Genomic DNA, 22,026 nt, shown 5'->3' on the forward strand with positions numbered 1-22,026 from the left:
GATTTTTGTATAATTATTCTATGATTTACTGAGAGGTGTGTGAAAATTTCCTGCTATGATTGGAATTATTTTTCATTGTAGTTATGTTAATTTCTCTGTGATACTTTAAATTTAATATTTTGTGTTACATTTCTATGTTATTAGGTGCATGCATGTTTAGAATTGTCACATCTTCTGGGTGAATTGAACATTTTATTATTATGAAGTAATCCTGTTTACCTTTAGTAATAATTTTTGCCCCAGAGTGTGTTTAAATTGATACTATTTAACTCTTTTAGTTAGGTTAACATAGTATTTTTTTCCCCTATTTTTTTAGCCTCTCTAATCCCTATATCCTATGTTTCAGATGTGTCTTTTGTAGCAGCTTATATCTTTTTTAAAATTTCTAAACTAATTTTTGGCTTTTACTTGGAGAATTTAATCCATTTGGATGTTGTATAATTACTGATATATTTGAGTTTAAATCTTCCATTTTATTTTGTGCTTTTTATTTATTTTGTCTATTCTATATTCCTTTTTCTCTCCAATCTTTACTTTTTGGGGGTTATGTGTTTTTTATTACAAATATTTCTCTTCTGACATCTTGGAAATTATATATTGCCTTTTATTATTCTATTAGTAGGTAGCCTAGAAATTATGATATGCATTTTTGAAATATTAAAATCCAATGTTAACACTTTTATCCTTTTCCTAGAAAATTCAAAGACTTTAGAACTCTTTTAAGTCTGTCATTCTCCCGGTATATATACTATTGTTTTGTATTTTTATTTTCTGTGTGTGTATGTGTGTGTGTGTATATATATGCATATATATACATATATATTCTGTGTGTGTGTATATATATACAACCACAATTATACTATTTTTTTATATTATAAATCTTAATTTAAAATTTCCTACATATATACCAATTTTGATTTTTATTTCTTCTTGCATCTCTAGATTTCCATCCGGGGTCATTTTCCATCTGCTTGAAGAGCATCCTTTAGAGCAGGTTTACTGGTGACAAATTATTTCAGTGTGTCAAAAAGGCTTTATTTTACCTTTATTCCTGAAGAATATTTTAGCTGGGTGTTGTATTCTAGGTTGGACCTTTTTTTTTTTTTCTTTCATTGCAACGAAGATATGTTTTCTAGCCTTCTCTCCTAGTATTTCTGTGTCTTACCTATTTGTCTGAGTTATTTTCCCATTGTTTTTACTTTCTATATATTGAATTCCAGATAGTTTCTTCTGATCTGTCTTCCAAGTTCATCAAATCTCTTTTCAACAGAGTCTAATTAGCTAAATCCATCTGTCAAATTGTTAATTTCAGTTATTTTGTATTTTTAGTTCTAGAATTTGTGCTGTGTTTTTTTCATCTACAGGGTCATTATTTTAAATAGTTTTTAGTTCGTTGATGAAATTTTGGCTTTTTTCTTTACAAGAAACCCTCTTAGTTACTTTATAATTTTTGTCTAGTTTTTATCTTGAGTACCTATCTGTTTTGTTTTGTTTGTCCTTGTCCATTGTTTTTGGGTTGTTCATGTGTTCTTTTCTTCCTGTGTGCTTATCTTTAATTTTTGTTCGAATTTTTTTTTTTAAGAAATAATTAGAAAGCTGTGATAAGGTTATTTTCTTCCAGAGAGGAATTTTGTTTACATCTTCTAGGCACTGGCAGCACTAGCAACCTCGGCCACCTTAATGAAGTTTCAGTTGTCAGCTAAGCTATAGTGTGTATGCAGGCAGGATAAAACTAGAAACTCAGTATTTTTCAACCTCGAATGGATCGAAAATGATCATCAGTAAATCCTAAAACCATTAGGAAAAAAACAGTCATAAATTTATAATGGATAGATTTGGTTGACAACCTGAAACCACTAAGTTTCAACATTAAGATACCATGAGACAATCAAATATTATATGTTCCTTTTGATTTGATTCAAAGTACACACCACCACAAATGAAGTATTCTTATAAAAGAACTAACCCTGAATCTTACGAAACCTCTAGATCTAGCTATTAGTTTATAAGCAATACAGAAGATAGCAAAACATGTTAAACAACACTACAGGAATGCTAAATGCACACGTGTCAGACATTTTGTAGGCCAAATGTAATATACCTATTGCTTTCCATATACAGAACTTTTTAAACACTTTCACCTAACATAATTTAGCTCTCCCTTCCTTCTGGAAAGGGAGATAACTCAAAAAGAATGCCTGGTTATTGCACCTAGCTTCAAATCCAGCAGTTCTGGATAATGTCAGTTTCTATTCCATCGTTGTTATTTTCTGCAATTTATAGCTCTTTAGCTAATTTATGTACTAGTAATATCCTTTATATATGCAGTGGTAGGAGGTGGAAAATGAAAGAGAAGGGAATTTTTAAACATTATATGACAGGAGTTCCCGTCGTGGCACAGTGGTTAACGAATCCGACTAGGAACCATGAGGTTGCGGGTTCGATCTCTGCCCTTGCTCAGTGGGTTGATGATCCGGCGTTGCCGTGAGCTGTAGTGTAGGTTGCAGACGTGGCTCGGATCTTGCGTTGCTGTGGCTCTGGCGTAGGCCGGTGGCTATAGCTCCGATTCAACCCCTAGCCTGGGAATCTACATATGCCGCTGGAGCGGCTCAAAAAATGGCAAAAAGACAAAAAAAAAAAAAAATTATATGACATAACAAGCAAGACATATACAGATAGCATCCCAAAACCTGACTCATTTTGACCAAGCGGGCATAATTTGCACCTGATGATAGAGTGCTGCTGGGTGTACCTCGCTTTGTGGCTTGGAAGATCAGCCCCAGTCACTGAGGCCTGCCATAGGCCTTTTCCAGAATCTGCATCTTCTACACAGGCTTTAAAGAGCAGTGGATCTGCTGGGTCACAGCAGAGCACTTCAACATGGACAGACAAGCTATGCAGTGATGGTTGCTCTGGGCCCTACCCGTATTTTCTCATTGTCAGGCAGGTGGGTAAAAGCTGATAAGTGGTCTAAAATTCATGCAGTATGTTCCTTTCAGAGCCCAGACCTGTCAGCCAAGCATTTTGCCTCTTAGCAGGTATAAGGTATAGCAGTTATTCACTCTATATTTTGTTTATTGTTATTAATTTTGAGTCAGTAGTTAGTATATGTGGCACTAAATTGAAAAGGTGCAAAAATGTGTGCAGTGCAAGTACAGAGAAGGGCAGTTCCTCTCCTGTACTTGTCATCCAGCTACCAGGGTCTCCATAGTGGAGTCAACTGCTGGCACTAGATTCTTGTATATCCTCATTTTAAAAAGGGTATATCCTGGGAGTTCCCTTTGTGGCTCAGTGGTTAACGAACCCAACCAGGATCCATGAGGATGCGGGTTGGATCCCTGGCCTCACTCAGTGCGTTAAAGATCCGGCGTTGCCTTGAGTTGTGGTGTAGGTCGCAGACATGGCTCGGATCCGGCGCTGCTGTGGCTGTGGTGTAGGCCGGCGGCTACAGCTCAGATTCGACCCCTAGCCTGGGAACCTCCACATGCGGCATGTGGAGCCCCTAAAATAGCTAAATAAATAAATAAATAAATAAATAAAAAGGGTATATCCTGACCTGATACAGACCATTGGATTACAAGAAACGTCCTGAAGTGGGAGGCCCTGTTATGTTCATGGGATTTATGTCCCACCATCTGGAATATGAGCAAGGCACCTGTATCTTCCTACGCTCTAGATTCTACCTGCCTGATACCTTGACTGGGGCAGACTGGTGTAATGTGCTGTATGCTGAGTTGATCTCTCTGAGGCAGGTGAAAGTGAACTGCTTTCTCATATCCTCAGTTTATCCCCTTGGAGAAATGCATTTACCAGTATTATAACTCTATTCTAGGTGCCAAAGGTGGTACTGATTTGCCCCAGGGAGGACCCATATCTGAAAGTGCAGCTTGAGCTGGAGTCGCCATTTGATTGTTTATGACAGCCTAATATGACTGACTGATATCACTGGCCCCTCAGCTGGGGAAGTGGGGCCCCCTGTGAATCATCACGTGTGTGTGTATCGATAGTCCAGTGGCTTTCACTTTGGCCATTCCTACGAGAAGAATGTAATGATTCTGGGTCCCTGTGTGAGGGTGATGCCTCGTGGATTTGTATTACCTTCTTTATGGACCTCTGGTTTCCTGTTTCCTTACATGAACAGAAGTTTCATTGCCATTTTACCCGAGTTGGCTCAGTTGTAAACAGTTCTAAACTCTCTTCTTTCTCCAGAAGTCTGTTGTCTGCAGCCTACTATTAAGTATCATTTTATATCAGATAATATATAACATCAGACTGTATCAGCTTGTGTTCTTTTATTGAAAATCACAGAAACCAACAGTGGTTAATTTCGGGGAAAAAAAAGAGAGAAAAAGAGAATTTATGGGAAGGCCCCTGGGTAGCTGGCCAAATTATGGAGAAAGTTGAAAAGCCATACCTTGTTTAAAGACATGACATAGGGTAGCTCCAGGGATCTAGACGAAGGGAGTCTTTGAATGACTTAGTTCCACCCTTATGGCACTCAACTCAAGATTCACATTTCCAGCAGAGAGCCTGGTTTGCTTGGCTTGATAATCATCTCACTCCTTGGCTGATGGCATAGATACCTTGCACCTGCCAAGACTTGGGGAACAGAGGAAAGATAGCTTCCTAAAGAAAAAGTAAAGTGAAGTTCCCACTATGGCATGGCTGGTTAAGACTAGAGTGTTGTCTTTGCAACGGTGTGGGTTCAATCCCTGGCTTGGTGTAGTGGGTAAGGATCTAATGTTGCTGCTGCTGTGGCATAAGGCAAAAAAACAAAACAAAACAAAAAAAACCTGTAAGAAAAAGTAAGATATAACCAAAAATGGAGGAAGAATGCTAAACAGGCAAAATCAGCAGATTGCCTCTTCCAGAATGTTCACATTAGGTCAGCATTTTTCAGTAGGATCATCGTTGGCCTTTGGGGGAAAACCGTTTTCCTTTTTGAGCTGCTGTCCCAGTGCATTGCAGTTTATTCAGCAGCCCTGACTCGTGGACACCCCCACTGCTACCACCACAACTAAGGCACCACCCGCTTCACAGCCACTACCATCTCCGTATTCCCAACCTCCCTCCCCAGAAAGGCTGTGAGATAAAGTGTCCAGGACCACTGCACTGCATGATCCTGAAAGCTTTTTCTTTTCTGGAGAAGAAATGGACAGGAATGGGACGGCACGGTAGCAGTGCAAATGGAAAGGGTGGAGATGAAGTCAAATGAAATCACATGTATTTCTCTTAGATGCAGAATTGGCAGGTATTGGTGATGGCTTGGATGAGAAAGAGAAAGGGAAGAATCAGACACCTAGGTTTTGGGCTATTATGTGCCATTTGACGCCATGCATATATTCCCTCTCTTATTAACTCTTAAAAACTGTTATGATACTGTTGGAAACTAAATTTTTAGTACCATTTTAAAACTTTTGTCTTCCTGGTTAGATTTTTTTTTTTTTTTTTTTTTTTGCTTTGCAGCCAAATTTACAACCTTATTAAACTTTTTACTTCCTGTCTAGTAATGAAAACCTCCTTTGTTGATGTTTTTGGTATTTAATTGTTTTTGGCATCTGTTCATTTTTGCTGTCGAAGATTTAAACTCACTTACCGTTTGCAGAGTAGTCTTTGAAATTAGACAGCTTCGTGTCATCCTTGGCCCGCGAAAGCATGCGTCTGTGCAAGTCTGCACCTGTCGCGAAGCAACCTTCCCTTCTCTGCTCAGTAGGCTTCCTGTGGGTGTAGATGGCAAGGACCTGGGATGGTGGTGAGGCACCTAGAGTTTATTTACCTAACTGCCTCAGGCACACACTCACTATGTAGGGAACTCCATTATTCTTTTTGTTTGTTTGTTTGTTTGTTTGTTTTGTCTTTTGTCTTTTTGTTGTTGTTGTTGTTGTTGCTATTTCTTGGGCCGCTCCCTCGGCATATGGAGATTCCCAGGCTAGGGGTTGAATCAGAGCTGTAGCCACCAGCCTACGCCAGAGCCACAGCAACGCGGGATCCGAGCCGCGTCTGCAACCTACACCACAGCTCACGGCAACGCCGGATTGTTAACCCACTGAGCAAGGGCAGGGACCGAACCCGCAACCTCATGGTTCCTAGTCGGATTCGTTAACCACGGCAACGCCGGATTGTTAACCCACTGAGCAAGGGCAGGGACTGAACCCGCAACCTCATGGTTCCTAGTCGGATTCGTTAACCACTGCGCCACGACGGGAACTCCCCATTATTCTTTTTAACGTGTACTTCAGATACGGTAAGTCAAATTGTTGAGCTTTTTGTTTCTGTCACTTAGGACCTCAACAATTAGAATTTTTATTTTACTAAGATATCCTTTCTTCTTATGGATGGAGATCAAGTGTATATAGCAGACTTAAGCAAATTGTTCACATCGGTGCCTATGGAATGAATTATTTTTTATTCTTTGCTAAGAAATGAAGAGAAACTGGGAAGCAAATTCATTACGCAGCAATGCATAGGGATTTTTGACCACCTAAATGAGAAGCCAGAAATGCATATAAAACATAAGAACTTCAAAAACATTTCTTAGACACAGACTATTATGAAATGCCCATGGATGTTTTTGATTTCCCATTACATTAAAATACTCAAATGAATTTCATATTCAGAACATTAAAAAATATCTCAATCTTAAAAAGAAGATATAAAGTATTATCAGCTGTGCTTTTTGTACATAATTGGCATGGGCCTGTAGAGGTATAATGACTTCTAGTGTAATGCTATTACTCATGATAAAAAGGTCAGATGGTAAAAATTGGAGATACAGCTGGGCGACACATTTTAAAATAATTCAAAGATGACTTCACAGAAGTCATGCTTTTTTGGTCCCATGTAATCCTCCTTTCACTCATCAGTGGTTGTGAAGGCACTGGTAAAAGTTCCTGTTTTAAATGTTCCACTCTTCCCCATTTCTTACAGATTCAATGTGTGTTCACTGTTTCGTCCAGTGCATGGCAGACCACTGTGAAGGTCCATCACCTTTCTCCTTTTTCTGCGATGGCTCAAGATTTGGTAGCCCTTTCTTCTGATTATCAGTTTTGGATGCAGAAGCTTTCTGTATGGGACCAGGCCTCCACTTTGGAAACTCAGCAAGACACCTGCCTTCACCTACCTCAGTTCCAGGAGTTCTTGAGGCAGATGTATGAAGTCTTGAAAGAGATGGTAAGTAGTGGACCAAAATAATGAGGTTTATTTTGTGACATCAGAAACCCCTCACCAGATTTTAGGAAGCCTGAAGGTGGTCAGGGACTTGTGGCATTGACCTAACACATTGATTAGACAGACAGATTATCTGTAAATAATGCAGACAGGAAGTGGTTTCCTAGTGTCTGATTTATTATGACTTAATAGCTTTTATTTCTTGGTTAGTTAGTTATACTGTCACATGAGGCTTCCTGACCAATCAGGTTGTTTTTAAATAAACAAGACTTTAACCCTTGTTGTTAGGTAATAATTGGATTTCTCTTAAAGGCCTCTGTATCTCTTAAATATTGAAGAGTTTACTGAAGTGCTTACCCTTTTTTCAACCCTATTCTTTTTTTTTTTTTTTTTTTGTCTTTTGTCTTTTGTCCTTTTTAGGGCCGTACCCCTGGCAAATGGAGGTTCCCAGGCTAGGGGTCTTATTGGAGCTATAGCCACCGACCTATGCCAGAGCCACAGCAACGCCAGATCTGATCTGAGCCACGTCTGCGACTTACACCACAGCTCACGGCAATGCTGGATCCTTAACCCACTGAGCGAGGCTAGGGATCAAACCCGCAACCTTATGGTTCCTAGTCGGATTTGTTTCCGCTGCGCCACGATGGTAACTCCATCAACCTTATTCTAAAGTAGGCTTTACTAAGAGATGATAAATATTAAGATCTCTTATAAATATTTTGAGTGGACTTTTCTTGTGAATATTAAGATTATGAGTGTCTTCACTAGTGTTACATAAGTTACTGTGTTCAAAATTTGATACATTTCATCTTGATGTAAGATTTCTTTCTTTTTTTTTTTTTTTTTTTTTTGTCTTTTTAGGGCCCCACCCATGGCATGTAGACATTCCCAGGCTAGGGGTCTAATCGGAGCTGCAGCTGCCGGCCCACACCATAGCCACAGCAACACAGGATCCAAGCCGTGTCTGCAACCTACACCACAGCTCACAGCAACGCCAGATCCTTAACCCACTGAGTGAGGCCAGGGATCGAACCTACAACCTCATGGTTCCTAGTCAGATTTGTTTCCGCTGTGCCACGATGGGAACTCCAGATTTCTTATTTTTATATTGCAATAGATATTTTTGTGAATGAGCATGTTTTCATACTATGAAAATATTACTTATTTATAGTATTTTCTAATTTCAAAATGAAAAGCAAAATTGTTATTTAACATAGGTGTTCTTGCGTTGTACATTTTTCCCCTTAATCAAAGAAGCAAGTAGGAAATTTGAGGAATAATTCATGGTGGTGATGTAAGTTCACATGTCTTTAGAAAGTAGAAGGAAAGATACTTTAGAAAGTAGAAGTATAGACAAGCGGTGCTAACTCTTTAAGTTGTTTTTTGTAACCTGACCTTAAAGTGACTCCAGAAAGTCCAGGACTGGCCTTGATGTTCAGACTAATGTGAGGAATTTACTGTTTCATCAGTAAGAAATGCTTATCATTTCAGCTTATCTTAAGCTGTTTTCTATTTGGTTGATCTTTTCTTGTCTCAGGTTTTAGGTTGTTTTAGACTAAGTATGATGTCATTTAGCGTATAGTAATCAAAATAGTAATAAACAGATATATATCTATATGCTTTTGGCTACTTTTATTTCTTTTTACAAGTTTCAGGGTTCTTGTCCTTCTAAACTTTCTTTTAGATAGTGCTGTTGGAGCTGACTTAGGAATTTTCTTACTATGTTAGAATAAAAAATCAGGATGAAGATGCAGGGTCCTCTTGATATTAATTACCCATAATGTTTCTTTTCACTGTTATGCTGTCTTTGTTATTTTTAAATAAAATGGCCTTTTTTTTGACGTAAATAGGAATAAAACAAAGTTAATTTTGCAACAAAATGGATTTTACTTGCTATTCTTAGTTTTGGTGACCTGGATTAAGGATGAAGTAAGGTGATTGCTTGTTAAACTTTATTAGAATTACTTACTCATAGATCTTCTCTAATCTTTTCTCCCTCTGCTTTTCTAAAATACATACTAAACAAGAAGCATTCAAGCTCCTTCAACCTATAGTGTCGTTTAATTTTTCTGAGTTGCGTATTGTCCTTTCACTGACAAAAACGTAATTTCCTTTTATAGGATTCAAGTGCAATCACTGAAAGATTCCCCACAATTGGTCAGCTGTTGGCAAAAGTTTGCCGGAACCCTTTTATCTTAGCATATGGTAAGAATGCAAAGCATGTCCTCTCAAAATACAAACTTCTGATGATATTTTAATCTCTGCATTGTTTAGCAAAACACAGAGTTTAAGATTATAAACCTTTCTCTTATTTTTCATGAAACAACTTATCAGATATATGCCTTCTTCCGTTATAAAGATGATATCCATTATCATTGTCTGTATGTGTTCGTGTATGTGTATACACACACGTACACACACAGAGGTGTAGGAGAATAGAATTCCTTGAGTTAGAGGGCAGAAACTCCCAGACGATTGTTGTAACTTCCTTTTTAATTCAGTGTAAAATGGCTATAATAATGAAATAATTTCTTGTTTACAATTTCATATGTTAACTCCTGTGCGTAAAATTCTTTTTTTAAAAAGATTTTTATTTTTTCCATTAGTTGATTTACAGTGTTCTGTCAAATTCTGCTGTACAGCAAAGTGACGCAGTCATACCTATATATATTCTTTTTCTCACATTATCCACCATCATGTTCCATTGCAAGTGACTAGATATAGTTCCCTGTGCTGTACAGCAGGATCCCATTGCTTATCCACTCCAGATGCAAAAGTTTGCATCTACTAACCCTAACCTCCCAGTCCATCCCACTCCCTCCCACTCCCTCCCCCTCCTCCTTGGCAACCACAAGTCTTTTCTCCAAGTCCATGAGTTTGTTTCTTTTCTGTAGAAGGGTTCATTTGTGCCAATTCAATTGTGTGTATTCAATTCTAGATGTAAGTGATGTCATATGGTATTTGTCTTTCTCTTTCTGACTAACTTCACTTAGTATGAGAATCTCTAGTTCCATCCATGTTGCTGCAAATGGCATTATTTTGTTCTTTTTTATGGCTGAGTAGTATTCCATTATATATATATATATATATATATATATATACACATACATACCAGATCTTCTTAATCCATTCATCTGTTGATGGACATTTAGGTTGTTTCCATGTCTTGGCTATTGTGAATAGCACTGCAGTGACCATAGGGTAGCGTGTATTGTTTTCAATGAAAGTTTCGTCCAGATCTATGTGTAAACTTCTTTAGCGTCCAGATCCTGCTATGGCTCTGCCATTATTTAGGGCTGACATTTTGATTTTACTTAAAGCTGAGAGGAATTCGGGGACACTTTGGGGGAGATGTTCCTTCATGGACCTCCTGCCTATCTATCTAGCTTCATTTCCTGTTTAATCCTCCACCACTATACCACATGCACTGTAGCTGGGGTAAATTATAAGCAGTGTTTGAAGGTACATAATGTCTGGGCCTGAGACATCCAGTTCTTTTTCCTAGGGCTCTTCTTATCTCATGTCCTCAAATCTTCTTTGAAATAGCTTTGCTAGGGCTGAGCTAGGAATCTTCCTTAGTGTGTCCCAAGGTGCCAGCATCTCCCTTAATTATAACACCTACTACACTGCTTCGTAATTGTTGATTTGCCTATCTGACACCCTGAAAGACTGAATGCCTCTCAAGAGTTGGGAATGTGGTTTTAGTTCTCTTTGTTGCCCCAGGGCTTAGCATAGGGTTGAGCAGGCACAACTGAAGGTGCAGAGTGGAGGTTTATTGCCTTACTTTGACTATGTTGTTAGCTAATGTACTATTTACTTCTCATATTTTTAAAGTCAAAGACTAATTGTGTAATATAATGGTAGTAGAATCAAAAATAGAATGAATAGTCCCCTTTAATTTTTTTTTTTTTTTTTTTTTTTTTTTTGCTTTTTAGGGCCATACCCACAGCATATGGAGGATCCCAGGCTAAGGGTTGAAGCAGAGCTACAGCTGCTACCATACGCCACAGCCACAGCAATGATGGATCTGAGCTCATCTGCAACCTACACCACAGGTCATGGCAACACCACATCCTTAACCCACTGAGCAGCGAGTAACCTCATGGTTACTGGTTGGAGTCATTTCCACTGCACCCCAACGGGAACTCCTCCTTTGATGTTTAAGAGAATTATACGCTATCTCTTTCCTAGCCTGTTATAAGTCAGGTAAGGAATTTGTTTTTGTTTTGTTTTGTTTGTCTTTTTGCCTTTTCTAGGGATTGAACCTGCAACCTCATAGTTCCTAGTCGGATTCGTTAACCACTGAGCCACGACGGGAAGTCCATAAGTCATGTAAGGAATTTGAACTAGGTGGGGAAGGGACAACATCTGTGTTTGGTTGGAGGAGTGCACACTCATGGGTGTGCTGCTTGTGCTCATACTCACTGTCTTTATCCCCATCCTCATCTAGTCCTTCTCCTCGTCACTTAAGCCTCTTGCTTCCCCTTCTCCCTTGAGCTGACTCTTTCTCCCCTACCTACTTAGCTTGTTCAAGTTCTTGATCTAAGATTCAAAGCCATCACTGTATATGCCTCCCAGGGCCACACTCACCTGCCCTAATTTTATATAATTCAGCTAGGCCAGTGCTTCTCAAACACCTTTGACCAGAAACGCATTTTCTTTATGTGAGTATATATGCGTACATTCACTTGCATACACATACATGTATATATATCATGAAAAATGCTTGCTTTAATTATGTGGAGTTCATATTCTCTCTAGCATTTTTAAAATGATCTTCATGACCAAAAACTGATTTTATAATCCACTGATGGGTTATGACCAAAAGTTTGGAACACATTAAGCTAGGCCAGTGATATTGATGGCAGGAGAAAGAAACACTGTTGAGGAGTTCCCGTTGTGGCTCAGTGGTTAACGAATCTGACTGGGAACCATGAGGTTGCAGGTTCGATCCCTGGCCTTGCTCAGTGGGTTAAGGATCCGGCATTGCTGTGAGCTGTGGTGTAGTTTGCACACTCAGCTCGGATCTGACATTGCTGTGGCTCTGGCGTAGGCTGGTGGCTACAGTTCTGATTCGACCCCTAGCCTGGGAACCTCCATATGCTGCGGGAGCAGCCCAAGAAAATGGCAAAGAGGACAAAAAAAAGAAAAGAAACACTGCTGAATTTCCTCCACTCATTGTTAGCTACCTCATGGATTGAATAACTACTTTTTAGAAAAAAGAAGTATTATGCCCTTGAAGTGTCCCTAGTGGATATAAGACACATCCTTAATTCAGAAGTGTTAAAATGTGGGAACGTTTGGGTCATAGAATTAAAGTAGCATGAAAGACATTGCTTACTTTGTGCTGAGTGCTGTTCTCTGCGGATTGAGTGGTGGGTTTAGTTGAGTTCTTGATATTCTTGCAGGATAGTTAATTATGGATTAGAGTAAATATGTCCCTTTTCCCAGAATACAGAACTAATAAAATCTAGAATCCTACTCCTCTAAAACCCACGTTATTGTCATGATCTGCCCCTGTGGATCGCACCTCCATGGTTGAAATGTTCCGGTCCTGGCTTTACTACCAGCCAGCTTCTTGTGAATGTATATATTCACCGGACAGATATTTACTAATATCTTTTGTTTGGATTTTTGTTTGTGTGTTTGTTTTTTGGCGGGTTTTGTTTGTTTTGTTGTCTTTTTTGCATGTCAAGCCCTAGGAAGCCATGGCTCCCCATTTCTGCCAGTCAGTGAGAAAAGAGACCTACGCAGATGAACTGCCTCCAGATGCTGGTTGGTACTGTGGAGCTTTGAACAAGTTGCCAAGTGGAAGGAGAGTTTCACCAGAAGGTTTTGCTTGGGGGCTGTATCTTGGAGGCGAGTAGATGAGATAGGATTTTCTAAGGCAAGCCTCAGAACTCCCCAGGTCTCACATTCTTTATTTGTAAAAGTGAGAGGCTGGACAGATTTATCCCCGTGGCCTTAAACTTGTATCTGTCTGTGATCTTTCCTTAGCACCTAATCTCCATTACTTTGGCCCCTTCTGACAACTAGAACCACATTCTCCATCTCTTTGTGTTTAACTGCTTGTGTTACCTTTTGAACTGCCCATTAAATTTCAGTTTCCTGTTGGAGGTACACCTTTGGTTTTGAGCTCTTAGAGGAGACCAACTGGCACAGAACTCCATGAGAAATCAAATCTCGCCTGTGCTGCCACTGATGTTTCACTGATTGGGCACTTTCTTCCAGAAAAGGATCTTTTCTTGTGGTCTTATAATATCAAAATTACTTTTTAAATATGCTAATAGTAAATAATTTCTATCAAGGAAAGATAATAATGAGTGAGAATAGGATCAGCAATAAGGATAATAGGAGTTCCCATCATGGCGCAGCGGAAACGAATCCAACTAGGAACCATGAGGTTGTGGGTTTGATCTGGGGCCTCACTCAGTGGGTTAAGGATCCGGCGTTGCCATGAGCTGTGGTGTAGGTTTCGGATGTGGCTTGGATCCCACGTTGCTGTGGCTGTGGCGTAGGCCCGACAGCTACAGCTCCGATTAGACCCCCAGCCTGGGAACCTCCATATGCCTCGGGTGCAGCCCTAAAAAGACGAAAGACCAAGAAACAAACAAACAAATGAACAAACAAACAAACCCACACCGAATATCCCAATTAAAAAATAGAAAAAAAAAAGAAATAAGGATAATAAGGAAAGAGGAAGAATTTGGAAATTAAAAGACAAAGAGAAGAGAAAAAATCAATAACCACAGAAAGGGAGACGATACTTTTTCTTGGGTGGTGCTCTCTTCATAAAATTATTCCTTTACCTGCCTGGAGTTCTGCCTGCCCTCGTGATTACCATATTAGAGTCATAACCTCTTTTCCTCATGCTCTGTATTACTGTGTAACAGTTTGGCCCCAAACTTGGCTGCTTCAAACAGTAAATATTTATTGTCTAAAAAAATGCTGCCTTTGCACCTCTAAACTACAGAATTAATTTTAGCCTTCATTTGGGTTTTCAGTTTAAGATATCAAAAAAATAAAATACTAGATGGCAGACGTATATCAATATATTCCTTTCCTTTACACTGGTTTTTAGAATCCCAACTTGCACTAAGATCTGTTGTCAGTGACTGCCCCCATGATGTATCTGTCCCAGGCAGTTTTTGGTTCCTGATGTTCCAGCTCTGATGTCTGAACCTCCAGGGAGGAGCCTGACAGATGCCCCCCCCCCATGCTGGTGGCGGTTCACTGAATAACAAGTGATGGCTTACGTCTTTAAATCCCTAAAGCAAAGGGAGCTCCTCAGCAGTACATTCACTGCATTGACTCTGGGCAAAAAAAAAAAAAGCACCTCCTAAAGGCTGGGGGAAAGTTTCGTTTCTTTTCTTTCTTTCCTTTTTTTTGAGAGAAATGTAAAAAATAATGTACTTGTTGAAATAAATGTGCAAAATCACTCAATACCTGGGGAAAACTCTCATTGTTTGGATTCTTCTGAACTTCTGTTCCATAACTAACATTTTCTTTCTCCTTTTTCTTTTCTCTTTTTAGTGTTGAATGTCTGATTTTTGGAAATGCTCCCTATCAGTTTGCATTGTCTTTACCACAGGAAGCTGCTTGTGTAAGCGCATCACTAGATGTGTTTGTCACACTTACGACATGCAGTTAGTTGTAATTTCTTCTGATATTTAAGACATGGGAAGTACAACAGTCACATTTTATTTATTTATTTATTTATTTATTTTGTCTTTTTGCTATTTCTTGGGCTGCTCCCACGGCATGTGGAGGTTCCCAGGCTAGGGGTCGAATAGGAGCTGTAGTCTCCGGCCTACGCCAGAGCCACAGCAACGCGGGGTCCGAGCCACGTCTGCAACCTACACCACAGCTCACCGCAACGCCGGATCGTTAACCCACTGAGCAAGGGCAGGGACCGAACCCGAAACCTCATGGTTCCTAGTCGGATTCGTTAACCACTGCGCCACGACGGGAACTCCAACAGTCACATTTTTAATCAGTGGCATTGGTTCAGCCTGAAGAACCCTAGCATCTTTAGCAGTCAAATTATGTGATTCTTGCAGTGAACTGATCTCAGGCAAGTCAGAGATGTGTTTGAGCTCATAAAAACTAGGAAAAATATGAATATCCCTTAGAATAACTGCTAATAAAGTTTGTTCAGAGATGTTAGCTATTAGGAGAACATAAGCTTATGGATATTTATGGGAGGAAATAGGAATTCCTGTTGTGCCTCAACAAGTTAAGGACCTGACTTTGTCTCCATGAGGATGCAAGTTCGATCCCTGGCCTCACATAGTGGGTTAAGGAACCAGCATTGCTGCAAGCTGCAGCATAAGTCGCTGATGTGGCTTGGTTCCGGTGTCGGCTGTGGCTGGGGCAGGATGGCAGCTGCTGCTCTGATTCAATCCCTAGCCTGGGAACTTCCATATGCTGCAGATATGGCCATAAAAAGAAAAAAAAAAAAGTTATCATCAGAATCCTTTGTTGTGTGCTTGAAAATGTAGTGGTAGCTTACTGTAGTTTATATTCTCCTTATTTCTTGATGATCAAACCCTGAGAAGTGCTGCGTTTATGAAATTGCAGTAGATAACAACGGGCATCAGGTGATTCTGCAGGGGAGTGATTCCAGGTGCTAGGTTCGAAATCTACACTCCTCAGATGGGACTTGAACCCACAGACTGGGCCTTGAACCCAGCCGAAACTCAGACTGGGACTTGAACCTACAGTCCCTGGTGTAGGAGGGGACTCATAGCCACTGTCTTTTAATAGAAGCTGCTCACCTGGTGTCAATTACTGAAGTTCAGGTTCTTTTATCCCATCACAGAAAGATAGGCAAAGAGTGAGTTTCTCAGCATAGGACATTTGTGAGAGACACAAGCAGATGGGCAAGGGAGCGGAGCCCTAAGAACAAAGAGGGCCACATTTTTATAATCAAAGAAAAAGTGGGGAGGGGAGAAGACCATCTTCTTCTGCATTTTGGGGTAGATACCAAGGCTTGCATCATTAGTTCCTCCTTTAACCCTATATGGTCTAACCAGGACGGCCATGGCACTATTGAAATCATACGTATGTTAGCAAAAATGTGATGACACATACTGAAATAACGGTAATTCATCTCAGGTTTGGGCATAATGTCCCCTTTCACCTAGTTTCCTTCCTTCCTAAGAAATTTCCTTCCTTCCTAAGAAATTATACTCTTCAAGAACGTTAATTCCCTGACTTCATGTAACAGGATTCATACCCCGCATCTATTGTCTCCTGTTTTAACCCATCAGGATTTGTGGCTTGAGTGTGCCTGGCTTTGGAATGCACCTGGTCTTCCTTTAAGGTAGTGTAGATTGTTGCTAGGTTACTGGATTCTTTTCTTAAGTGGTCATTAGCTTACAACAGTCTCCCAAACTCCCTTAAAATTCCTTCTCTGTCTTTAATCGCCTGGTGGGATTTCTAAACTAATTATCCTGCTGTATTCCTATCAGGTTTCCTCAGCCTCACCTCCACGGCCTTGTGATAAAGTCCACAATAGGTTGGCTATAGTTCAGGTACTGGCATCTTCAGTTTTAGGCCTCATTTTTGCTTCTCATTTGTGTTACGAAGTCTCCAACTTGAATGGACTTAGTTGCCAAAGGAGGGAAGAGAAAATGGCTTAACAAGTAGATTTTTCTAACCAAATAGAAAATTTCAGAGGCCAACATTGTTATCACATATTTCATGGTTTTATATTTTAAAGAATTAGGAGCATGTGAAAAGTTCCTATTTGTCCAAACCATTTAGTACTACAAATAATATATTTTAAAGCAATGCTTCTTGTTAAATTTACTTTTATCAGGCGAGGGTATTTTGGCCAATTAGAAAATTAAAATATTAAACCAGAAATATTGACTGCTGCCTGTAGCAGTGATGTTGCCTTAAAAAGGTTGAAATTACTAATGGTTTGAGTATGAAATAAAGAACTGATCTTGAGAAAAGGCCATTTCTTTTAGTTCTTTCTATCATTCTCTTTTGGCTTTAAAAATTGCTGCTATGACAAAGAGAAAATTGACTATCCAGGGCCTAAGCGTAAGTGATCCTAAACCCACGAGAAGGAGAAAAACCCCACAAAGTTAAGTTTCACCATGGTCCTGTCCTGGATGCTTCTTCTGTGAACTTAGTAGTTTGTGATTTTTTAAAAATATAATAATTTCCTTTAAGTGTAATGTTTAAACATTTTTATAGTGATTATCTTTTCCTTCTATCTGATAAAACCTGCTCATTCTAGTTTTCATTTTTGCAGATGAAAGCCAAAAAATTCTAATATGGTGCTTATGTTGTCTGATTAACAAAGATCCACGAAATTCTGGAGAATCGAAACTTAACTCCTGGACCCGGGTAAGAGTAAATCTTGTCCTATACTGTTTTACATTCAGTTGACTATTTAAAGGTGCTACTTTGACAGTCCAGAAACTTTTTCAAAAATATGCTTCACTGTTACCTTATCTTGCTAGATGTAAACTCATTCGAGAGACTTCATTTTTGTTTGGTTATGAATTCCTTAAGAGAGTAATCCTCAGGGTAAACTTCCCCAAACCTAAAAGAACTAATGTTGAGTGTTTTTAGACAGTTACTCTCTGGCAGTTAAAGGAGTGTACCCCCTTTCCTTCCAGCAACTGTTTCTTCTTACCAACCTAGTTTAAATAGTTCTATAAGCCCTCTCCAAGTACCTCCCTGACTCTCTCAGGATCTTCTCTGTAGTAAAACTAAACTTCAGAAGTGCCCTGGGAATAGCAGTCTTTATTTTGTATCCTGACATTGGTACCCCAGCTAGTGTGCTCAGACGGGCATCTGGTGCTGGTTGGCTACTGTTGCACACACCGTCAAATCAGTTACCCCACTCTGCTAGTCCAGATAGCTGACAGCTTTCTGAATTCCTCGGCTGTTTCTGCTTCCTCTTGAAGGGTGGGCACAAGCAGGAGAATGTTGTAAGGCTGCGCTGTGGCTGCCCTCACCACCGGCAAGTCGGCTGTTCTTTTCTCTTACCCCCCACTGTCCTGCTGCAATTACCCCGGGGACTTGCTGATGCCTGTCAGGTTCCACTTAGTATGCATATGGTTCAGATTAGCTACTTAGTATTATGAAATCACCCAAGCAGATTAATGCATATGGCTTTGTCTGTCAATCTGGCTCTTGATATCATTCCATGTACTGCTTTTTCCATTCCTTTGTTTTAGACCAAATTGCTGACAGAGATAACAAAGACTGTATTTGTATTTTTCTGTTAGATTAAAAGAAGAATTGGAGGGACAGCAGAAGTGACGAGGTTTGAGTGAGGGAAGGAAAAAAAATGCCACATTTAATTGAAAGGAAAGTTAATATAAAGAGCTGAATAAAGGAACTAGTAAGTAGAATTAGGGAAGAAAAGGTGGGAAAAACAAGGCTATCAAAATAGAATAATATTTAAATTTTAAAATTTTTTAATTAATGCTTTTGATGAGTATTTGTTATTTTAATGATTATTTAGGATGGGGGGTAGCTAGCTGATTAAGTCCTGAAATATGCCATCTGATAAAGTGTTGCCGAGTTATTACATTCACTTTCTTTACTTAACTTGCGACCGTATTAGCACAGTCTTAAATTTCTAGCCTTGCAGTTTATTCTGTGGGGTTTTCTTATTTAATATGGTATCTATTTACTACATAGGTATTCATTAAGTATAGCACAGGAAGGTGAAGTTAAAAGACTTAATTCTTACCTTCAGGGAGTCTACAGACTGGTAACCAGGTCATTCCAGGGCAGTTGATTGGGTTACTGGTAGAGCTGTGTATAGGAGAGACGGTGATGCAGAAGAGGGGCACTTGTTCAGTGGGTGGTGCCGGGAGTGGGGCGGGGGTGGGGGGAGAGACATTTCCTAGGGGAGATGATACATCAACTGAGTTTTGAAGGGTGACTGTCTTTTTAGGAAGGCTATTCCTGTCAGCAGAAAGAGCATGTGCATCGACTGGTGGTGAAGGAGCAAATCTTGTCCTGAGGGAACAGCAGGTGCTCAGATATGCCCGAGCTTGGGATTTTATAGGGTTGATGTGAAGCAGAAAGCCTTATATGTGATTATAAGACGTTTCCATTTTATTCTGAAGGCCGTGAGGAAACCATCAAAGTACTCTAAATACAGAAGTCATACAGCCAGGTGTGAGTTTTAGAAACTTAACAGCAAAAGGAAGTTGTCTTGGAAGGAGCCAAGGACAGCACTTTGGAAGCTTTTGTAGTGATGAAGGTGAGAAGTCACAGAGGCCTGAATGAAATGAAGACGAGGGGCCAGATTTATGATGTTAATAGGGTAAATATCGAAGAGACGTTATGGCAGATTAAGTGCAGGTGTACTTAGGTGTAGGTGGAGCTGAAGTTAGTGTGGGTGAGGCTGAGATCATTCAGGGAGAGCACCTGGTGTGAGGAGGGGAAAGGGCCTAGGGACAGCCCTGGGAGACACTGGCATTTAAGGAGTGAGTGGAGAAGTGAGCTACACTATAGACTGGAAAGGCGGGGTCAAGGAAGTAGGAGAAGAAAGGCCAAGGTGTTTCAAGAAGAAACACGTAACACGTACTCATTCATAACTAATGCTATAGCATGGCCCTGTCCGTTAGAAATAAAATACATTCCATAGATAATTGTCCATTTTCCAGTAGCTGCTTTAAGAAATGAAAAAAGAAATAGTTGAAACTAATTTTAATAATATAGTTTATTTAACCCAATATTTCCAAAATACTGTTATTTCAATATACATCAATATAGAAATTATTGATTTGGTTATTTTATCATCCTTTTTTATACCTAGTCATTAAGATCTAATGTATATGTTGTACTTAATTCAGTGTATATGCTACATCTTAATTCAGATGCTGACTTTTCCTTAGAAATTCTTGATCTGTTTTATAAAGCATACAATTGAAAAAGTAGGTCCACATATCCAAATTGTTTCAAAGAAATTTAAAACCAAATTAAATGTCTATTTTCAAATTTAAATTTAATTAAAATTTTAAAAATTTGTTTTTCTTTATTGTACTTACTGCATTTGAAAATGCGCAGTAGCTACTAGTTGTCACTATTGAACAGGGCTGTTTTAGACCATAAAAGATTGAAAGAGCAAGATACGGACTGAAAAGCACTGCTTGGATTTTGCCACTCAGGAGAAATGACTTTGGTGAGCGGAGTTCATTGGGAGGTGGAAGGAAGTAGTCAGGTTGCTATAGACTGAAAAATAATGGGAAGGTGAAGAAGCAGAGATGATAAGCTTTGATTACTCTTTGAAGACACTTACTTGGTTGTGAAGGAAGGAGAGAAAGTTGATTGAAACTGAGATAGTTCTGAATATGCTCTTCTGTGAAAAGATGGTCCTAGTAGAGAGTTGAGGACTTAAGAAATGGGAAAACAGTTTTCTTCTTCATTGTGCTAGGCAAGACTATAATATTAACTGATTTTTTTAAAAAAAGATGTAGAGGAATGATATTGATTATTTTAACTTTTAGCAGTCTAAAGCTAATTACATGCACCTACTGCAGATCAGTACCTTCAAAATCCTATAATATTGGCCATAAATGCAGCAAGACAGAAGAGGGTTATTGGTTTATGAATCAATTGTACATGTCTTGGGTATATATTCTTTTATCTTAGAAATGATTTTTTTTCCTCCACAAAAGTTTTAGAGTGGCATACTACACTTCAAGGACTTGTAACTTGTCATCCAGTATCCTTCTGGGAATTATCTAAAGCCATATTTTAATAATATTAGTGGAGTTTCTGGTGTGGTACAGTGGGTTGAGGATCCAGCATTGCCACAGCTGTGGCATAGGTTGCAGCTGTAGCTCAGATTCAGTCCCTGACGCAAGAACTACCATATGCTGTGGATACAGACAAAGAAAATCTTTTGTTAGTTTCATTCAGTGAGCATTTATTTATTAGTCCCCGATAATGTGCTAGGCTGTTCTAATTGTGGTGGTAAAATCTTGTTCTAATTGTGGTGATAAAATCTATGTTCCTAGAGTGTCAAAAATGTGATTGAAACAGCCTACATCAAAAACAAAGAATTTCTTCTCTAAATTTTAAAATAAAATAAAAATTCATGTTAATTATTCAATTTAAAAATATTAACTGGTTAATATGAAAAGAGAAAATAAAAACAAAAAAAAAAAAATAAAAAAAAAAAAAAAAAAAAATATTAGACTGAGTTTTATTTTGAAGACAGAGATGAAATATAAATTCTATTTGATGCTTCCCATATGTTAGCCTTGTTAATACGTTATTTTGGAAATACGTTAAATTTGTTTTGTTTGACGAGTGCCCTCAAATGTACCATCAGATAACACCACCTCAGTGGTTGTTCTTATAATTTAAAAACTGGTTTAAGTCACAGGACTCTTTCACATCTTTTTGGAATATTTGGTTCTTGAAAAACTTAGTTTTACCAGTGAATCCATTGAACAGATAACTTCTTGAGCACCTGCTGTTTGTCAGGCACTATGAAAGAGGGTGAGGCTACTGCAGTGGATCTAAAGATAGTCTGTTCTGAGTTTATAATCCAAAGGGAATGTCTCTGGGCCTGCCAAATTTAGAAGCTACCTGTCTTCTTTGGAAAAAACCATACCACTATTATTTTTTATTTGGATGAGAAGAAAATGGCAGAATACCAGGAGTGGAAATCAGTCAGAAGGGTCCCTGTTCCCCATGTGGCCCTTCCTGCTTATATGCCCTTGTGTCCCCTGCTGGCGTAACTAGTAGCCCAACTTTTATTTACATTGGTCCAAATATCTTATAAATCACAATATTTCAAATACATATGCATTATTCCATTTTTACCAAGTTAAAATAAGAAGGCAGATTACATAATTAGGTGGTAAA

At 39.1% G+C, this 22,026-nt stretch overlaps 1 protein-coding gene across 4 annotated transcripts in view; it reads left to right on the forward strand.

The window, feature by feature from the left end:
• Positions 1 to 22,026, forward strand: part of FANCC (Fanconi anemia complementation group C) — a 258,726-nt gene that overhangs the window by 76,139 nt on the left and 160,561 nt on the right. For 3 of the 4 annotated variants that reach the window (XM_021064601.1, XM_021064599.1, XM_021064600.1), the window contains exons 2-4: positions 6,928 to 7,170; positions 9,288 to 9,372; positions 17,435 to 17,529. In XM_021064601.1, coding sequence (XP_020920260.1) covers positions 7,006 to 7,170; positions 9,288 to 9,372; positions 17,435 to 17,529 — 345 coding nt within the window. In that variant the 5' untranslated portion in view covers positions 6,928 to 7,005. Of the gene's footprint in view, positions 1 to 6,927; positions 7,171 to 9,287; positions 9,373 to 14,700; positions 14,771 to 17,434; positions 17,530 to 22,026 lie in introns of those variants that run through there. The other variant, XM_005656794.3, reaches the window with a different exon arrangement.

This window comes from Sus scrofa, chromosome 10, assembly GCF_000003025.6.
Source record: "Sus scrofa isolate TJ Tabasco breed Duroc chromosome 10, Sscrofa11.1, whole genome shotgun sequence".
NCBI lineage: Eukaryota > Metazoa > Chordata > Mammalia > Artiodactyla > Suidae > Sus > Sus scrofa.